The following is a 21,388-nucleotide window of genomic DNA, read 5'->3' on the forward strand; positions in this document are numbered from 1 at the left end:
GTCCAAGAAAAGGTCATTTCTAGGGGAAACTGGAACCCCGGTGTCACATCACACTCCCAGATAAACCTACCTCACTCACCTTTTCTTCCCCTTTCAACTTATTTACAATTAATGTGCCTGTATCTACCCTTTGGTCTTCCTTCTATTGAAAAAAATTATAATGAAAGCAAATTCTGCCAGCATTTGGCTATAGTTAGTCCCTGACAGGAAGTCACTGCAGCTTGCTTGCATTCTACTCCGGGGTTCCAGCACACTAGCCCCACAACTAACTGGTGTTGTAGTGACACCTAGCGGTTGGTCAAGATACTAAGCTCTGCCCACTTTGGCGGCAGCAGCCCCACGCTGTGGTCCGAGCGATGTCTGAGGAACACCGAAGCCCTCCCACCAGTCTGAGGGTCTGCTCCCCTCACACACACACTGTAGCTCCTAAAAAAAGATCTCTCCCAAGGATCCCAAGATCCTTCCCCTTCCACCATTAAAATAATCCCTTTTCATAGCTGAAAACAAACAGTTAAAGCAAGTCCATGGATGGGCCACAAAGGGGCTTAGGAATCCAATGACAGCACGCAGAATGGAGGGAGTTGTGGGAGCACATCTCTGGGGACAAGGCCTACAGCTTACCCCAGATGGTCAAAGGGATCCATAACCTACAATAGTTCAAAACCCCTGAGTTAGAAGGCAAAGGAATGGAGTTTTAAAAATAAACAAGCAAAACCCACTTCGATTTAAATTGGAAACACTGTTCAGCAAAGACCCGGAAATATTTTACTATAAACCTGTAGGTCTTTCAAGAAGGTCACGGGGCTGGATGTTACAACATAGATGAAAATAATTAGTGGCATATGTCACCACATGGTATCTATGAGGTAAGTGATATAATTATTTTTAAGGTTTTATTTACTTATTTGACACAGAGAGAGAGAGCACAAGCAGGAGGAGCAGTAGGCAGACGGAGAAGCAGGCTCCCCACTGAGCAAGAAGCCAGATGAGGGGCTTGATCCCAGGACCATGGGATCATGACCTGAGCCAAAAGCAGATGCTTAACCAACTGAGCCACCCAGGCAGCCCAATAAGTGATAGGATTTTTTAAGTTACGAAAATCTCAGAGATCACTGTATATTGGAAGGTCTATTTGGAAGCCTGAGTAATAGATAAGATCCAGAGTTTGAAAATGGATTTGAATAAGTGAAAGACAAGGAGAGGACGTTCTGGAGGGGATACTCTGGGGAGTGAGCAAGGACTGAGAGACAAGAATGTGCATTCTGGGTTTAGATCAGAGGCAGAGCATTAGAGAAAGCAACCAACAGCATTTCATTCTCTGTGGTGAAGACCTCTGTCTCTAGCCTGTGACTCCCGACTCAGCAAACACGGGGCTGATACTAGGAATCCAATGCTAAACTACAGCGGGGTGCGACCTGAGCTTCCTGAGTTTTCAAAGTTCGCGGGGCACCCCTAGTGCTCAGCCAGAGTAGAGAACACTGCTTGAGCCTGCCCAGGTCATCTCTGTCTCCCACCCACCCTCCTGTGTCTTCCTTGCCTCTTGCCTCTGGCTTACAGGCTGATGAAGAAACAGCTGCCTGAGAACGGGTGACTGTGTTGTTGATTAATGGGAGGTGGGGTTAAAGAGGAGGTTAGAGCCAATCCAGGATGGATGGCCAATGTCAAGGTAACCAGACTGCTCATTCACCCAGAGAATTCAAGCAGCTCTGAGATCGAATTGTAGATGCTTGAACATAGAATGGGGGGAAGAGGGAGCGCAAGCATCACAATCACATCCGAACAGTCCACCTGGGAGCACAGAAAAACACTCCTGCATCGTCAGTTAGTACTTATGGAACTCGTGAACTGAACACTGGGCTCATCAGGGACAATGGCATCAACATAAAGTAAGAGCCCAAGAAGCACACTGCAGGCTACTTCAGGAGAGCACATAAGCCTTAAAATATTTTATAAGAAAATACTCATGAATGTAGCTACTTCTGGGAGACGCTGGTGTAAGAAGCCATCAGACTCTCAAGGGAGCCCCAGAAGTGTTTTCCTGCACAAGGAGGAGTTTTAAAGCTTGATTTTGAAAGAAGGGAAATTATCCCAAGTCTCTCCTTGAACAATTGGGTTGCCTGGCTGGCTCAGTTCGTAGAGCATGTGACTCTTGATGTCGGGGTAGTGAGTTCAAGCACCAGGTTTCAAGATTTAAGTAATCTCCATGTGGAGATTACTTAAAAAAAAAAAATCTCATTTTGCCTCTTAGGAGGACAAGAAATAATTACCGAATGAAACCCATCAAAACTATTAATTGAACAGAAGGACCAGAGGGTTATATATTAAGGGATTGTTCCCCACCTTTGATTTCAGTTGCTAGTTGATTTTAGGCAATAAAAATATCTGCCTTTCATTTCTGAAAAGCCCTCTTGCCTTGGTCCTACATCTGATTAACCCTCATCTTCTGAGAGGAGAAAAGCTTTACTCTCGACACTAGGGCTCAACTAGCAGAACTAAAAGCATCAATCCAGTTTGGGTGTTCAGTGGATTCCATCTCAACATGAACTTCTGTTTGCAGCCCAGAGAAGCACAGTGACCCCCTACCTCTCACACAGACAGAATAAAATACAGCCACCTGTGTGTCCATGAAACTAGCAAAGCACCATTTACTAAGCCCAAATGCTCTGAGCAGACCATCAGATCCATACAGAAGACCAGTGACTGGAACTCAAAGGTGACCACATGTGGCAAGTGCCAGTTCTCCTATTCATAAATTAACACCTCTTTCTTCCCCATATCTAGAAAAATACAATCTTTCTTCTTTGCCCAGCTGGGTAGTTCTCTTACCCATTAAAAAAAAAAAAAAAGATTTTATTTAAGAGAGAGAGAGCCTGCACAAGCAGGGGGAGGTGCAGAGGGAGAAGCAGGCTCCCTGCTGAGCAGGAACCCAGATGGGGGGCTTGATACCAGGACCCCGGGATCATGACCTGATCTGAAGTCAGGCACTTAAGTGACTGAGCCACCCCGGAGCCCCTCTCTTAGCCATTTTTAATGGGCTGCATTTTTAATGTAACCACTAAAAATGGTTCTAAACTGTCCATCTCATAACCAGCATATGCCCTAAGAAAGCCAACAGGAAGATATTTCTCTCCTTTCAACCTTAAGCATTAAACAGTACATCTCCAACCAAACCTGTGAAGAACAGCAGCACAGGCTAGTGGCCGGGTCTGTCCCTCAATTTCATCATTTGAGATATTAACTGAAGGAACCCCCATCTCTGTAGATATGACAGGAATGACTAGACCAGCCTGGTACTCTGTTTCTAAGAAATAATACTTCTTTGTACCATCATAAAATTATGTTTGACAATATTAACTGAACTTGCCATAACTCACTGTCCCAGAAAGTACATTGTAGAGGAAAAATTCTTGTTTTTCTACTACAACAATCTACTCCCAGAAGACTTCATTTCTGGCCACCAAATGTGGTAGTCCCCCCAACACCACACCATCAACCAATTCTCCACGACCAGCTGGGTCTGCTACAATTTGACTCAATTTGGACACTACCCACTTGGAGACAACATTGGATCCCATAAGTTGCCTCTAAATTGGAGGTTCCCAAGACCTCCTCCTTGGGTTTGACAGTTCACTGGACTAGCTCACAGAACTCAAGAAAAAAGAGTTCACGTATTATACATTGGCTTATTGTAAAAGGATACAATGGAGGAAACTGCCAGATGGAAGAGATGGATAGAACCAGGCATGTGGGAAAGGGGTCAGAGTTTCCATTGGCTCCTGAGGGACACCGCCCTCCCACACCTTAGCATCTCAGAAGCTCTCCAGACTCCTTCAGTAAGAGTTCTTTATGGAGGCTCCATGACTTAGGCAGGATTGATTAAATCACTGACCACCAGTGACTGAACTCAAATCCCAGCCAGTCTCCCTTACCTCTGGGCTGAGGTGGGGTGGGGGGGTCGGTGCTGGAAGTTCCAACCTTCTAATCACCGGTTTGGTTCTTTAGGCAACCAGCCCCCAGTCTTAGGTGCTTTCCAAAAATCACCTTATTAACATAACTCAAGTGTAGCTAGAAGGGGCTTGCTATGAATAACAAAAGACATTCTTTTCACCTTTGTGCTATTTCAGGAACTGGGAACAAACACTGAATATAACAAAAGATGTCCTGGTAGCTCTTATCACTTAGGAAATTACAAGGATTTTAGGAACTCCGTGCCAGGAGTCATGGATGAAGACCAAATGTACATTTCTGGTTATATCATAGTATCACATATATACCAACTGCACTTTGTAAAATCAGTATTTCCCACATCACCAGTGGACATTTCTGGTACTACATTGTTATCAAAGCAACAATCCTTATTTTTACAAAATTGTAAGGTATTGCATTGTCATTTTGTGGATACTTTGGATCCGTAACAAAACTTGTATTTAAATGCCAGTAGCTGTCTGTATGTCTGTATTGGGAGGGTCAAGGAAAAAAAGTCTTTTTTATTTCACAAAGCAATTAATAACACTCATGCTCTGCCCAATTAAAACTGTATTCTTAAAACACTTTGTAAGTGAAGAAGCATAATTAAATGAACAAGTCTCTGGAAAAGAGCCTGGGTGCCAATGATTGTATTCCCAAGTGCTCAGCGGCACTGAGACCCCCTGATAGACACTTGACTTAACACAGTGACTTCTGATGGGAATTAAGTGGGAAGGGCTCTTAAGTCTCCCTGGCCTTCCCAGTGTCTGGGTTAGACAGTAATCTAAACCAATGACTAAAAGGTTTCCTTACTTTATAAAACGAAACTAAAGATGTCTGTCTTAAAAAACACATGAACATACTCCCATTTCTCCATTTGGGGCATGCTCATTCACCTTTTATTGTTATATTCCAGTAAGTGATTGTTTCTATGTATTTCCTAATCTTCATGGGCTTCCTGTGGTCAGGTTTGGTGTGTGTGTGTGTGTGTTTAATTTATTTATTTAACAGACAGAGATCACAAGTAGGCAGAGAGGCAGGCAGAGAGAGGAAGGGAAGCAGGCTCCCTGCTGAACAGAGAGCCCTATGCGGGGGCTCAATCCCAGGACCCTGGGATCATGACCTGAGCTGAAGGCAGAGGCTTCAACCCACTGAGCCACCTAGGTGCCCCAAATAGTTTCTCTTTTCACTAGAAAATCAAGGGCAATTTTAACGCTTTCAAGAAAATTGCCACTTCCCTAGAGAAATCCATGTTTTATGAAGGGCTAAAATCATTCCTGGGAAGGACACTCTTGATAACATTGCTTTGAAGGCAAGGACCTTGTTTCAGTATACTACTTGTTTCGCTGTTTAAAATTCTTCTGGAAACCATTTTATGAAGTAAGGAAGCCACTAGCCTTTCAGGTGATTAAGTGCTAATTCAACTGGCCTGTGCCAAGTTACATTGCATATTCCTATACTAAACATTTGTAAAGTACTCCACAGGAGAACTCTTTGCAGAGAGAGCAGGAAGAAGGTGCTTTTCCACCTTCACTTTGCCTTTCCCTCTCCCGACTTCCTATCAGGGCGGTCATCTACCAAGGAGGGAAGCGAGTGTGGTGAGAGTAAATCAGGCTCCCTGGGGCCTCATGGAAAGTCTGGCAGCAAGCGTGCATTCATTCAAAAGGTAACTCGTGATTCAGGTCAGAGGTACTCAGAGCCAACTCCTGTAGCTGAGTAAGCAGGGAGAGAGCAGTCTTGTAACTGTGGGAGGGGAGGGAGGAGTGGAGGGTGGGGTGCCTACCCCCCCACCCCCCCCACCCTCCCCCCGCAAGCAGGCCCATCACAATATAATGAAGCTGGGACTTGGGGGTAGAAGAAGTAGGTCAAAGGCAGCGACTTCCAGCAAGGAGTATTGTGCAAAGAGGAATGGGGAAACAAATGGAAAGATCAGAGCCAGGAGTCCTGTGTCCCCCATGCTGAGGGACTGGGGTAGGGGTTGGGGAGCTGGACAAACCAAATCTAGTACCATCTCTTCCAGAGTTCAAGGCCCATCCCAGCAGGGTATCTTTGCCTTCCCTGACAGATTGCTACTGCGTCTGCATGGACAAGGTCGTCAAGAGATCTACGTTCAAATGTGTGCTGTGTAACACTTCCTCCCGGCATGCAGACACACAGGGGAAGCAGTACAGGAGCTCCCAAGAATGTCTGGGAATGGTTGATGGGAAACATCGGTCTGCTGGGCCAGATGTCAAAGGTCATTATGATGAAATTCTAGAACCTAGGTGAGGTTTGGTGGGCTGAGGTCCGGAACCCTCATCAATTAGGGGAAAGGAAAAAAAAAGTGATATGCACAGTGAATATTAGGGGAGAAAAAAACTTGAATAATAAAAAAAGCATCATTTTACACACAAATATACAGACACACAAATAGGAAAAAAGAAAAAAAGGTGCAAAAATAAGCCACTTTGTTCCTAAGCGAAGTCAAATCATATTCTTAGAATAAGTCACTGGGTAAAAAATTAAGGAAATCTTCACATCAGTCTTTTATATTTACTTAATTTTTAAAATGACAATACGTGGGACACCTGGGTGGCTGAGTGGGTTAGGCTTCTGCCTTCGGCTCAAGTCATGATCTCAGGGTCCTGAGATGGAGCCCTGCATTGGGCTCTCTGCTCAGCAGGGAGCCTGCTTCCCCCTCTCTGCCAACTGCTCTGCCTACTTGTGATCTCTCTCTCTCTATTCAACAAATAAATAAAGTCTTAAAAAAATAAATAAAATAAAATTATACAATGGTGATAAGGTTGTAGTAAAACTGATAAACCCATAAATTCCTTGTGAGTTAATCGCAACGTTTTTTTTTTGTTTGTTTTGTTTTGTTTTTGAGTATCCAATTTGGCAATAAGAATCAAAAGCTTTCAAAACTGTCACAGTCTTTCGCCCAGCAATGCTCCTGGACATTTAACCTTGGAGGATAAACCAAAAGAAAAACCATCTAGATAAAAATATTCACTGCAACATTATTTTTAATTGCATTTTTTTAAAATGGGGGCTGGAAACAAACCAAATGTCTCAAAACAGAAAAATGATTCATTAGGACACAACAACCCAGCAGAATCCTCTGGAGCCTTTAGAGGTCATAATTACAAAGCTCACACAGCAGCATGAAATCTGATGTAACTGGCAATCTTTGTTAAATATCTCTGGATGGGGGCGCCTGGGTGGTTCAGTCATTAAACATCTGCCTTCAGCTCAGGTCATGATCCCAGGGTCCTGGGATTGAGCCCCGAGTCCAGCTCCCTGCTCAGTGGCAGGAAGCCTGCTTCTTCCTCTCCCACTCCCCCTGCTTGTGTTCCCTCTCTCCCTGTGTCTCTCTGTCAAATAAATAAATAAAATCTTTAAAAAAAAAATCTCCCTGGATGGCCGTCACTACTATGCATTCCTATGACAAGGGCTAGAGGAAATGGGGATAAAACTAAACAGTTGATTCCTTAGGAACTGTGGAGAATTAGGGGTGACACTACTTTCTCCTTAAAATTCTCTTCACTGGGCTCCAGGTGGCTCAGTTTGGTTAAGCTTCTGCCTTTGGCTCGGGCATAATCCCAGGGTCCTGGGATTGAGCCCCACATTGGGCTCCCCCTGCTCTGCGAGGAGCCTCCTTCTCTCTCCCTCTGCCTGCCACTTCCCCTGCTTGTGCTCTCTCTCACTCTCTGCCAAATAAATAAAACCTTTAAAAAATAAATAAATAAAACTCTCTTCACCGGTTTCACACATTATGGGTTTGGTAGGACTCATGATAAAAGTAGAAACAATGCCAGGAAAGGAGGGAGGCTCTTAATAAGAACATTTTCAGCTATTAATCAAACCTTTCTTTCCCCTTCCTCGTTCTCCCTTTGGGGGGCTTCACAGTGGTCCCGGCTGTGGCCCAGAACCATCACCTTTCCGTCTCCCTGAAGGACCCTTCTTAGGACTGAAACCCAGAACCATCAAACCTGCCCCAGTCGGCCCTCTCCCAGTCCCAGTGCATCACCGGGACCTCAGACCTCACGGCTTTCTGCTTTCCCCAGGCTGCCCAGGCCTGGCCTGCCCTCCGTGGATCCAAAAGAATTAAATGTAAATAAGAGAGCGGCAGCACAGTGAGCTGCCTGCTGCCAAACGCTGAGATTTCCCACTACACACCAAGCTATAATTAACAGGAGGCGATGCCAGAAACAACAAAGGAGCTTCAAGGAAACAGCTAAAATACTCTCCAGTTTTTAACTACATACACATTCTTTTCTACTCACCCACCCCACCCCGTTCTCCCTATTGTGCTCAGAAGCCCTTCTAAAACCACCAGATTACACAAAGACACTAATAGCTACCCCTTAGCGGCAGGAAGGAGGTGTGCAGAAGCTTCACAGAGACCGCATTCGGAGCCAGCGGAGGTCACTTTTGAGAAACAGAAAAGCTGTTCTTAGAACCAGAAGGAAATTAGATAATCTCAGCCCAGGTTACTTAACGGGTTTAAGGCTATGCGTGTGTGTGTGTGTGTGTGTGTGTGTGTGTGTGTGTGTGTGTGTTTGTGCGTGCATGTGCTGAGGGTTCTCTAAGCACGTGTAAGAACTCCAGAGTGGACTGGTTGGAGGCGCCGTGGAAAAGACGAGTCCTGTGTGGTTAAGGTTGATCCTCATAACTCTCTGTCTTCAGAAAACTTCCCTCTCCAAAGAGTATTCCTAAGAAGTGCCACAATAATATCCTCACAGACGACTCAACCCCTTAGGAAGGATTTTCTCAAGAACGAATCCTACCCCTTGCCCCCATCCTCCTACTGACGGTCTACAAGTCCTTGAGGAACCACCCTAGTCCTTGACACAGAGAGCTGGAGCTCCGGTTGAGTGTGGAGGCCAGCAAGGAACCAGGCACGGTGTGCTTTTGTCTCTCCCTGGAAGGACTTACCTTCATGAAAGGCAACGGGATCTCTTCCGTCACAAGGGTTATTCCAGGAATTTCCTACGGTGGGGAGAAACACACACACAGGACTGCTAAATGTATCAACCACCACAAGCTTGAGCCTTCAGGAAGTGTTTTCTGCACAGACAGAAGCCGAGGGCAGCTCCCAGTTTGCTAACCTCTACTTTAAATAAACCTTATAGTTTATAAATAGCAGTGAACCAGCCCATCTCTTGCCTTGAGAAGGGAACTATTCTTTCAAGTCATGATTACAATAGAGGGCCAATCTCTGAAGGAAAGGAGAAGACTATTGGGAATACAGAGCAACCAGTATATTATTTACACATGTCCATTTAAGAACAAACGAGGCAAATTGCACATGCATTATCAAGCGTAATAATAAGGGGGACATGTTCCTTCTCTGTTTATTGCTCCTTCCTCCCACTTCTATTTTGCTTAAATGTATTATATTATAGTTGGCCCCTGCCTCCCTAGAAGGAACCAAGATTAGTGGGGTTCTTTTTTGACTTCAATGGAAAATTTTCCTTCACCTCATTCTCTACCATAATTCCAGAAATAAAAGATCCCCATAAAGAGTTGATGCAGCGGTGGGACGCCTGGGTGGCTCAGTTGGTTAAGCAGCTGCCTTCAGCTCAGGCCATGATCCCAGCATCCTGGGATCGAGTTTCACATTGGGCTCCTTGCTCAGCAGGGAGCCTGCTTCTCCCTCTGCCTCTGCCTGCCGCTCTGTCTGCCTGTGCTCTCTCTCTCTCTGACAAATAAATAAATAAAATCTTAAAAAAAAAAAAAGAGTTGATGCAGCGGTATCACCATGGCAAATATGAAAGGTGTAAAATCTGTGTCAGGAAATCCAAATTATAACACTGTGAGCATTAAAACAAAAATTTCAATAGAAATATAAACTTCCAAAATGGCCCCTCATTCGTTCATTTTGGAAGTGTGTTTCTATATTAACTGTGTAGATAAGCCTCTCAACCAGTGAATTCATCCTTTATTTTCTAAAAAAAAAAAAAAAAAAAAAAAAGGTAGACGATATATGACGAAATAACTTTGAAAGTGTTCTGTAGAAATAAAATCTCGTGTTTGTTTAGAACTCAAATGTACTAGATTTTTACTGACACACAATATTCCTGTGGAAAGGGGCACCACAGAAATGCAGAAATAAATGTCCAGAATATTCAAGCAACCGAGTTGTCCCGTGTGACCACTGAAAGCCTGTGTTAAGAATGTATTTTGTGTTTCACTCACCACTACTTGGTAAGTGAAGATACTTCAAAAAAGCATTAAAATTTCACTATAGCTTTAGGTTATAAACAACATCTTAAAATAAGAATAACAAGGCTAATTGTTTGCAAAGCATAATTCAGGTTATTTATATGTAAGAGCACCATATGTTCTAGTATCTTAAAAAATTCAATTCAGTTATTTACAGAAATTATCTGTCTCCATACAGAAGTATGATATTACTTTTTTTTTTATCCTAGCAAGGATTTATTAAAGGATAGAAATAAGAGGATTCGTAGATTAGGAAAAGAAAAGGCAAATGGTGGACATCATTGCTAAAGAGAAGCAAGGACTCAGAATTTCAGGATTAGAAGAGACCTTTAAAGGTAACCAAAACCCTGAAGTTTAGAGCAACATGGTAAACCCTAAAAGCAGCTCAGTAGATGGTGCTTAGGACTGTGGGTTTTTTCGATTATTCTCTCACAGGACTTCCTGACCTCACTCTGTAGGTCTACAATAGCTCCTCGGCCCCATGGTCATGAGAAATGCAAAAGTAAGAAGCTGCCTCCCAAAAGAGCCCCTCGGATGCTATCCAGCTAACACATGCTCCATCTTTAAACACAACCCTGGGAACTACAGGGGTTCCCGGTTCCCTCCTCCCAGACACGGAAATGGAGGATGACAGGGCTGGGTGGTGAGGGAAGAAAACAGAGAGGTGCATTTCCTGACTCCCCGTGGTTTAACCTGCAGACTTCCTGCCCCATCACCACAGACGCTGTGTGTATGTTCACAAGAGCTCTCAAAGCAGACAGTGAGGGCTTGGAGAACGGACAGACGAGCTGTCTTTCCCTTGTTACTCGACAGCAAGGCAAGAGCATTTAACAACCCTTAACAGTCAAAGACAGAAGGGCCTTTAGGATAACTACTGCTGTGTATACCAAACATTTAGAAATTAATCACACATACCTGACTCTATTTATTTTTTTTTTAAGATTTTATTTATTTATTTGTCAGAGAGAGAGAGAGAGAGCAAGAGCGAGCACAGGCAGAGTGGCAGGCAGAGTCAGAGGGAGAAGCAGGCTCCCTGCGGAGCAAGGAGCCCGATGTGGGACTCGATCCCAGGACGCTGGGATCATGACCCGAGCCGAAGGCAACTGAGCCACCCAGGCATCCCTCCTGACTCTATTTAGATAGTCTAAATACAAAACGGGCAAGTGTCACGATTCATCCCAGTACTTCTTTTCCTATGTCTGTGTTACCTAAATTCCATTTATTTTTCTAAATGCCTTTTTGATACGAACCTCTGCCTTGGAACTAAGCATGTTGTTCTAACACCTAAGTATGCAAGAAGAAATCTTTTCCAGGGAAAGCCTGAAACCTTTTTCAGGGATTTTGCTTTTTGAGCCAACAAATCTCAGTTTACTGCACCATGTTCTAGAGAAAACAAACAAAATTTTTGCTCAGCACTTCCTAATTGAAAAACTGGGAAGAAGGGCCAAGGGGAAGAAAAGGTCAAAGGGAGTGAATTTGCTTAAGATCACTAAATTTTGCTGATCTTGAGTCTTTACAGTTATTACAAATTTTCCTTATGAGTCTGGGGAAAGGGTTAAATCTCCTTAGGAAACAGAACAGCTTACAATAATAGCAATGGCCCAATCATTCGCGTTTATAAAAACCTGAGAAATATTTCAGTCTACTCTAGTTGCTAAAAAAAAATGTAAAACACCATTCGAAGATGATAGAGCATTCATTCTGCTTAGTAGTAGGAAGAGTAACACATATCCTGTACCTTCTCCTTTAGTTCTCCTGCTTTATGTCACTACCTTTGGCTAACAGCAAGGATTCATGCCAGGAGACTCCAACTCAAATCCTTATCAGTCAAAAATAGACAAATGAAATCACAGCCATGTACTGTGACAGGGAGGTCCTACAACTGACCCACAACTGGGTCAGTTTTAATTTTAATTACACAAAGAATACAAATTGTTACTTACTGTATCCCAAGCGAACACTGAGGAATATGGCAAAAGTTTATCCATGTTACTTGTCTCTGGATATATGCTCCAATACGAAGAAGCTGAGTAGATTTTTGAAAGAAGTAAAAAAAAGAAAAGAAAGAAAGACATGGTTCAATAAGAAGAATAAGGCAGTAAACACTGTTAATTCACCAAAGCAAGCAAGTCCCCAAAAAGTTTTTACTGCCTTATCCTTATCTTCAAAAGGCTAACCATTAGGGTCTACCTTTATAAAACGTTCAGGTTCTGTTCTTTACTATGAGAATAATTTTTAAAAAAATTATTTGGCACTTCTATCCACCCCCAAATGATATTATACTACTTTACACAGAAATGGCCGACACAAAACTGAACTAAGAAAGTTTTGACATCTTACTGGGAGGAAAAAATCACTAGTAAGTTTAGAGAATCAAGATCCTATCATATCTTATCAGTCTCTGAAATGTCGTAGCTTCTCACAAGACCACGAGAGAATGAAATTTAATCAGCTGCTGACTGAAACAGTAAAAAAAAAAAAAAAAAAAAGGTGCTTCTAACCAACATTTTGACAGATTGAGACATTATCAATTTGTTGCTTTCCCTCCAGCAAAAGGGTCAAGGATTTAACTTAATATGCACCATCAGCAAGACCTACCAATTATAAATTCCTGAATGAGGTCAAATGAATGGCAGGCAGAGACGTTCTCAGAAATCCACTGAATAAGCTTTCAAAAATAAGAAGACAATTCTGTTGTTATGTATATCTGCACCCTGCCCCCACCACTGACGAATTACAAAATGTATGTGACTCTTTTTAAAACACTGTATCTATTTTGAAACTGTCAAAGAATACACTCACTTCCCTTCAAGGCTTGTAATGCAAGACTGTGGTTTAAGGAATCTTATAAATCAGGTCTATTTTACATATATTTTAAAAATAAATATCCCTGGCTGAAATCCAAATAAGCCTTCTTTGACCCCACGTCTGCTTTTGCTAGAGTGGGTCATGTTACAGCAAAGTACCAGTGTGAAGAGCTGGGGGATAGAAGAGAAAACTAAACCAAATCACACCTCAGAGCTCGAAGGCAGCAGATCTGGGTTTGAATCTAGCTCAGGCCTCCGTGTGAACATCAGCACACCACTTAACCTTGGTGAGCATCACTACGGTGCTCCCAAGCACAGGTTGTAAGGACACCTCTCTCAGTGTCCACAACCATCCTGGCGGACTGAAACTCCTTGTTCCCAGCCTTCGAACTGAAGTCCATGAGGCTTGCCTAGCCACAGAGCACTCTCACATGTCTGCTCCTACCAATAAGTAAGTGGTTGTTTGTTTTTTAAGCTTTGTGTATTTGTGAGAGAGAGAGAGAGTGTGTATGTGTGTGTGTGTGTGAGAAAGAGAGAGAGAGAGCAGGCCCACAAGCAGGGAGAGCAGCAGCAGAAGGAGACGCAGTCTCCCTGCTGAGCAAGGAGCCCCATGTGGGACTTGATCCCAGAACCCTGGGATTGTGACCTGAGCCATAGGCACATGCTTAACCAACTGAGCCACCCAGGCATCCCAAGAAACCGTTGTTTTCATTTCTAAACCTATTCATGCTGGTTATACTTCCCTTCACAATTAGGTAATTTTATAAAATATTACCATAGATGAATGAAATATGAACTCAAAAAGAGTGTTGTTTGGTCAATAAAAGTTGAACACTTTGGAAAGACTCAAAGGTATACCTAAAACACTCACTTAATAAAAAACCTAAGTGTGAGACAACTGTAAAGGATTAGAAAAAATTGCCCAATAGATACAGATTGTTTTTGAGAAGATATTTAAAATATGGTTCTCCTTGGGTTAAAGAAAAGAAGACAGTAAGGTTAAGGAACAAAAGGAAGAAGAAAAGTCAGAGAAAGCACATTACTAGTGGTTTTATGTAAGAAAAATGATTTTGAACTCCAACCAGCTAATATACAAAGAAAGGGTCTTAAACTACATTGAAAGATAGGCGAATAAATGCACTTTTTGTTTGTTGTTTTAGGTTAAAATAAGATAAAGTATCTTTTCTTCAATCACCCAACCACCCATTGGTCCCAATCAAGTCTAACAGAGAGCTATCTCCAACTTAACAGGACAACTGTAAAATTAAATGACAAAATGTGTAAAAGTGCTTCATAAATTCAATTGTGAAATATAAATAATCTTTATTAAAATGTAATAAACATATGACACCAGATTTTATTTCTTTTAATGCTATACACCAAATAGAGACCAGGAGAAAAAGTAGGTATTTGAGAAGCTATTTCCTATTTATGGAGCACTTTCTTGGAATGTTACTGATACAGCTAACGTGTAGGCACAGTATTGAAAAGAGAGAAGTCAACAGACATGCTCAAAGTCTGAGATCTGGTCGGGGTCCATAAAAAGAAGCATGAGAAGAGAATATGTTCAAGTCAGAACGGAGACCATAAATGTCAACTAATTATTACCAAATGAAAATGGCATCTGTTCATTTCAACCACAAACATAGATGGCTGGCGTTGTCTATTTGCCAATATTTTTAACTTGAAGCTACATAACCACCTTGGCTTCCAGGAACTGGGGGTCTCGGCCACAGGAGAGGACACAGTGCAACACGGCCATCTTCTCACAGTCTAGCTGAGTGTTCCATAGGAACTGTAATAAATAGGACTGGTTCAGGACTGCCCTATAGAGCTTTCCAGAACACAAATCCAGTACCAGGGACCCTGAGAGTGACTGTAAAGGGCTATGAGGTAGCATGTCAACCACTTCATTGTTTCCTGGCCAGAAAAAAAAAAGAAAAGAAAAGAAAAAAAAGACATCAGCAAATAAAAGAAACCCTTCTCACCCAAACATAAACATTGTCAAGAGAAACCCAAACAGACCACATCCATGAGGGGAAAACCACAGCCATACCTGTCAGAAATAAACTGTGGCAGATCAGGTCCGGATGTTGAATGTTAAGTAAATGAAATAAATGACCAGGTAAGTAAACAGCCACGTAATAGTCTGTAGAAGAGAAAGATAAAAAATGATCTGCATGTGGCAAGAGTTGCACGAAGATAAAGCCCAGAACTTGACAGTATCCCTATTGGTCTTTGAACCTCTTAAAACACAAAAGTTTTGATCAGTGTGAACTGTTTGATGTCAGCACATTTCATCTTCCTGCCAGATCTCGCTTGTTCCTATCTGTGGCTAGTTGTCTTCATACAGTTGGCAAACGGTTATCTTAACTGCTATCTGTGATTTTGAATCTAAGTGAATTGTGGCTTTATTTGAACCTAAATGACCTCTAAAAAAAAAATACCAAGCAATATAAATTATTCCTTTATCTGATGGTCTGGGAATAGCTTATGATGGGAATCTCCCTCCTCATTTCTGCCGGCTGGGAGACCCTCTAAAATTTTGTTTCCTAGGTTTGCCAACTCATCGTCATCATCACTATCGTCATCGTCATTTTGTTTAGAGAACCCTTAAATTGATGTTCATCAAAACAATCTCTGCAGGCATTCTAACACTTGGTGAAGTACTGATACATTTCCTTGCACAGCGAGCTGCCGAGAAGTCACACCTTCACAGTCCCTGCGTTCGATAATTTTGTACGAAGAACACTGGTACACAGATTGAGACAAGGTGTAAAAATAGGTTTCTGGAGAATGGGAAGGTGGAAGTAGCCCTTGCCAATAATTTTTCACACGAGAGCAGTGAATGTCCTACAGATGACATATTTAGATTGTAAGCGAGGCAGCTGGATTCTTTTTTCCTAAGAAGCAAAGAAATACATGTTAATTATTTGCATAGAAGGCATTCAGGGGAAAGGAAAGAGGATGTAAAACTCGAAGCTGTTGACTTAAGTAAGTGTCCTCTCGGTCACTGGGGATCAAGTGATGTTAATGAGAGTAGCACAAATGGTTGCAATAATATTCTTGTTATGGCAACATTAAGTAGAAACACACAAATAATGATATAGTAGAGTACGGTAGGAAAGGGTTAGGCATCAAACGACCTAAATTAATTCCTAGCCTAGCATTTAACCAGTTAACTGGTTTAACCAGGGGGAAACTACATCCCTGTGAGAGGAGGCATTTGGAAGGCAATGAGGGTTGTTTGGAGTTGTCACAATCACTGGAGTGGAAGGGGGAGTCCTCCTGCCATTTGGTGAAGGTCCTTAAATCCGTCAATGTGCAGGACACTCTCACACAAGAAGTACTGTCTCAACGAAAATGCCAACAGGGCCCACAGTAGGTCAAAGGATGACCCCCTAAGATGTTCACGTGCTAATCCCAGAGCCTGTGTCACCTGAAGAGATGGAAGGACCTTGCAGATGAGATCAAGGATCCCGGAGATGCAGAGGGTATCCTGGAGTATCCAAGTGGACCCAAGGTAACCATAAATATGTTTACAGGAGAGAGGCAGAAGGAGACTGCACTACAGAGGAAAAGATCACTCGAGGATGAAAGAGAGATGGGAGTGATGGGGTAGCAAGCCAAGAAATGCCGGCCTCGAGATGCCAGCCTTGAGATGCCAGCCTCGAGATGCTGGGGTTGTCCAAGGATTAATTCCTCCCCAGAATCTCCAGAAGGAACCATTTCTACCCACACCTTGACTTTAGCCCCTCAAAACTCATTTCCGAATTCTGACCTCCAGAACCAAAAGACAGCATTCATGTTGTTTTAAGCCCTAAATTTGTGATCATTTGTTAGGGCAGCAATAAGAAAACAACACAGTGTCCCTGATAAGAGACACTAAAAGGAGACTGGGCACAGACCTCAGCCTTTCTGAGCTCAGTTTCATTATCTGGAAAATGAGGATAACATCACCTAGCAGAATTGTTGTAAGGATCAAGATAATGGAAATAACATACTCATTTTTAAAATATAAATAAATATTTTAAAATATAAATAAAAATCGCTTTTTATTTATAAATGTATCCTTCTTACATAGAGGTGTCTGGGTTCATGGAAAACTTTATTCTTTAATATCTTATCAACATTAAAACTCTATTCTTTAATATTTTAATTAAAATATTCAAAATAAGTCCCTTTAATAGGGTGACAATTCAGAACTGTTATATGTAATTAATAGGAAAAAAAGGCATCACTCAAAAGCAATACTGTTGTCATAAAAATTACCTCTGGAGTAGTTCTAAGCTTGGGTATAATTCTGTGCCAAGAAGACTAAATGTGTATAAGAGGGAAAGACAACTTATGTAAGAGCCTATTTTTACAAAACTCTAGGATTTCTGCCGGCTCCACAGTCTGAAGACCATAGATTAAATCATGCCTGCCCTTTTCTAGAGTCGTTCTCAGGGAGGGGAAAAAGAAGGCTACCTTTGACCTGACAAAATGCTAAGTTTTTTTTTAGTGGAAAGTTTCCTACATCACTCTTGAAATGGGATGTTGATGCAGCATTCTCTGATAAGAATCAAGTCTCAGACCCAGGAAACCTTATATTTATCTCTCTTACCACAGGAAGCAGTAGACTCGGGCCTCTCTAAGGCAATTTCCCACAGGTTCAAAGCTCATGTTAACATTTACTACGTACTGGCCCACTCCACATGCACTATCTCACCTCATCTACAGTATTGTTCAAAAGAAAAATCTTTTTTTTAATCAACTTTGTCATTTTTGTTCTCATTTCGCCCAGCTCCCTCACATTATACCTTCCTAAGCTTTTTGTCATGATAGCAGAAAGACTGGGAAACAGGAATAGGAGAACATATTAAAGAATCATGTGCTGTAAACCTGAAGCTTTTCTTTTTTGAATATTGTGCCGTGTCCCATAGGTAGGCAAGTAATAGTTCTGTTAGTTAGTCTTCTGCTAACCTGTTTGTACCCCTCATCCCAACTGACATGGAAAAGCAGCTTTTGGTAGGTTGGTACACTAAACCCTTTCTTGATTTTCTTCATGATAGACTCCATTAATATGTTCAAACCTAACACTCAAGTTCCCTTACCATATTTACTCAATGAAAATCAACATATTTAAACTGATTTGTTAGTCCTCTATAGGACTTGGAAGCTCTTAGCAATTAACAGCAGGGAATGGACAATTTCTCAAAGATCTTTGTCCTCTCTAGAATCAAGGGACAACATGATGTATTTTTTCTCATAGGCTTTTAGGGAACATCTCATTCACTGTCATTATTTGTTTTTTTTTTTTTTTCTAATTTTTTTAAAATATATATATTTTTAAAGATTTTATTTATTTATTTGACAGAGAGAAATCACAAGCAGATGGAGAGGCAGGCAGAGAGGGAGATAGAGGGAAGCAGGCTCCCCGCTGAGCAGAGAGCCCAATGCAGGACTCGATCCCAGGACCCTGAGATCATGACCGGAGCCGAAGGCAGCGGCTTAATCCACTGAGCCACTCAGGCGCCCTGTTTTTGTTTTTGTTTTTTAAGATTTATTTATTTATTTGAGAGAGTGAGTGAGCATGAGCCGGGGGGTGGGAGAGGTCAGGGAGAGGGACACAGGGCTCCATCCCAGGACCCTGAGATCATGACCTGAGCCAAAGGTAGACGCCTAACTGACTGAGCCACCTAGGTGGCCATCATCATTTTTATACTAACAAATGGCTTTTTTTGGATTACTACTAAAACACATAGGAAAACTCACAGCCTAGATTCTTTAAAGAGGGAGATGCATCCCCTCCCCAAAGGCTAATGTGAATGGGGGACACAAATATGTCCATTAGGATTGGCCTAGAAAAAGATACAGATCAGGAAAAAATATGAGAATATTAACTAATTTAATCCAGTTGACCCTTGAACAACAGAGAAGTTAGGGGTGCCAAGGTTTCCAGAGAAACCCTTCCCCTCCTAGGCCTCTGAAAGGTCAGTGGCTATCATCCCAATCCAAATCCTAAAGGGGCGGGAGAAAATGGAGTGCACAGATAAGAAAATGAGATATAAAAGGTTGTATCACATGTACTAGAAAGGAGGGTCAGAGCAGAGACGCCTCTCTCTCTCACTCACCAAGGTTGAGAAAAGTAAGGCCCTTAGTCACATGTGAGTCTACACTCCCTAGAGCAGCAGTGAAGGTCTTGCTGTGCCCTGTGGTGAGAGAACAGGAAGCCAAGGAAAGAATGGTAAGAAACAAAGAACCAGAATTCCACCCAAGGCTATTACTCTATGTAATACTCCACATTTAGGAGCTGTGAAAAAGCAAGGGTCTAACTTCTAAATTTCATGGTTCTCCACCACTCCCCCAAAACCACACAGAAGGTAGATCACAGTGCAATCAGGATCCAGTAGTCGTTCTGGGCTTATCGTATAATATTAGACCTTATAAGGTGGGTTGTGCTGGGACAGAAGGATCTGAAGGAATCTATCACAGGATTCAAAAGGTGGAGGAGACCAGGTGGCTCACTGTCCCCCACAGTTTACTGCACATTCTTGCCATCATCAAGACCCCCTGAGACTTCTCTCAGTCACTTAGTAGATTATCAACTAAACTCAGGGTATTGGGCTTCATGTTCCACTGTTCTAACTCTTCATCAGAATCAGTAACCCTTAATAAAACTTTCAGAGAAGTTTTATTTATGATTTTAAGCATTATATTAATTATTAGAAAAATGTATGAAAACTTCCCACAAAAGAAAAAATCCAACTTATGCTATTAAAGCCTGTCTACTGAAGTTGCTTTTAGTTTCTTCATTATTGAGGTATTAAACTTTTCTTACCCACATTTCTAACTTCTGAAAGTAATGTTAGGCATTCCTGTAGAATAAACTCTGGTGTGGTCTGGCATAGTTTTGTTTGTTTGTTTGTTTTATAATTAAAAATTTTTTTAATATAATTTCACCCACTGTATGTACTATATAAATTCTAATTTTAAGGGACTAAACAAGCAAAATTAATGTGCCTTACCATTGTTCAGACTAAAACTTTTAAAGGGTACACTGGCCAACTAGAGAACTAGAACTAGAACTAGAAAAGCTTGGGCATTTACTCCTCCCCTGAGACTGACTGCTGACAAACTAGTTTGCTGGGCCGCAGAACTGTGAATCAAAATAAAGGTATCTTAGGTCTAAGACCTGTTGAGATCTGAGATGATGGATGCTTTTAACTAGAGCTCTCCGTAACCTTATAGGTTAAATAAATTGATGTTTTCCAACTAGAAATAAAAAAGCAAATAAACATACTTTGGACAAATATGTCCATAAGGATTGGTCTACCTATAAGCCTAGAAAAATATATAGGTCAGGAAAAAAATACAAGAACATTAGCTAAGTCAATACAACTGACCCTTGAACGACATGGAGGTTAGGGGTGCCAACCCCTGAGCAGTCAAAAATCCATGTATAAGTTTTGGGGGAGTTGAAAGTTAACTACTAATAGCCTACTGCTAACCAGAAGCCTTTCTGATAACATAAACAGTCCATTAACAGATATTTCATATGTTATATGTATTGTATACTGTATTCTCACAGTAAAAAAAAAAAAAAAGAAAGAAAAAGAAAAAAGAGAGAAAATGTTATTAAGAAAAATCATAAGGAAGAGAAAGTACATTCACAGTACTATACTGTATTTTTTTTAAAAAAAAATCCTGAATGTAAGTGGATCCACGCAACTCAAATCCATGTGGTTCAAGGGTGAACTGTATTCATCATTAGTGAATTTCTTCAGGAAACATGTATTATATAGGTATAGAATGTACTGATAAAATTTATTACAAGGGAGTAAGACTTTAAAATTTATCTAACTTGCTACTATTTGGAAAAAGTGATTACATAAAAATAAAAAATTAAGAATAAATAACATGTACCTTTATGAAAGTAAAACACTGTATACGTGATTTTTCCCCAAGAGTCAAACTTCGGACTGTAACATACACACAAAGTCCCTAGAAGGAAGAAGGTATTATTTAGTGGGGCTGAAAAGAATCAGAGACAAAAAGTTTTCTAAGCCACTTAACCTTTCTTCTCTTCCTTTAGATGTTCTGACTCAATCTACCTCATAGATTTTTCCCAAATTCTAGAAACGGTTTATTAACAAGCTGCTGAGAAATTTCAGTTCAACAATTACTCAGCACACACTGTGCATGTAATGTAATTTAAAAATTTTGTAATAAGTAATGTAATGTACTGTGGTGAGCTACTGAAGGAAATGAATAGAGATCTACTCCTGTATATGAAATCATGGGAGTCTAGAGAAGGTTACAAAGGAGATTGTTCTCATATACTTCTATTGCCCCGCTCTCCTATTTAGCTTGCCTTCCGGCTATTACTAATGTAGATCCCAGCTTACCAAAATGCATCTCCTCTT

The 21,388-nt window shown here is 41.5% G+C and overlaps 1 protein-coding gene across 9 annotated transcripts in view; it reads right to left on the reverse strand.

Annotated features, from left to right (window-relative positions):
• The window catches only part of LOC101687840 (gamma-secretase activating protein), an 83,290-nt gene that overhangs the window by 21,614 nt on the left and 40,288 nt on the right, over window positions 1-21,388 (reverse strand). For 8 of the 9 annotated variants that reach the window (XR_006609602.1, XR_006609601.1, XR_006609603.1 and 5 more), the window contains exons 13-19: window positions 20,889-20,966; window positions 19,097-19,174; window positions 15,037-15,129; window positions 14,683-14,900; window positions 12,772-12,841; window positions 12,117-12,199; window positions 8,884-8,937 (exon numbers count right to left, since the gene is read on the reverse strand). Coding sequence is in view for 6 of the 9 variants with exons in the window: in XM_045089709.1 (XP_044945644.1) it covers window positions 8,884-8,937; window positions 12,117-12,199; window positions 12,772-12,841; window positions 14,683-14,900; window positions 15,037-15,129; window positions 19,097-19,174; window positions 20,889-20,966 (674 nt within the window). In the remaining 3 variants the exon portion in view is untranslated. The remainder of the gene's footprint in view (window positions 1-8,883; window positions 8,938-12,116; window positions 12,200-12,771; window positions 12,842-14,682; window positions 14,901-15,036; window positions 15,130-19,096; window positions 19,175-20,888; window positions 20,967-21,388) is intronic. The other variant, XM_045089707.1, reaches the window with a different exon arrangement.

This window comes from Mustela putorius, unplaced genomic scaffold (assembly GCF_011764305.1).
Source record: "Mustela putorius furo isolate JIRA1106 unplaced genomic scaffold, ASM1176430v1.1 tig00003845_pilon_pilon_pilon, whole genome shotgun sequence".
Lineage (NCBI taxonomy): Eukaryota > Metazoa > Chordata > Mammalia > Carnivora > Mustelidae > Mustela > Mustela putorius.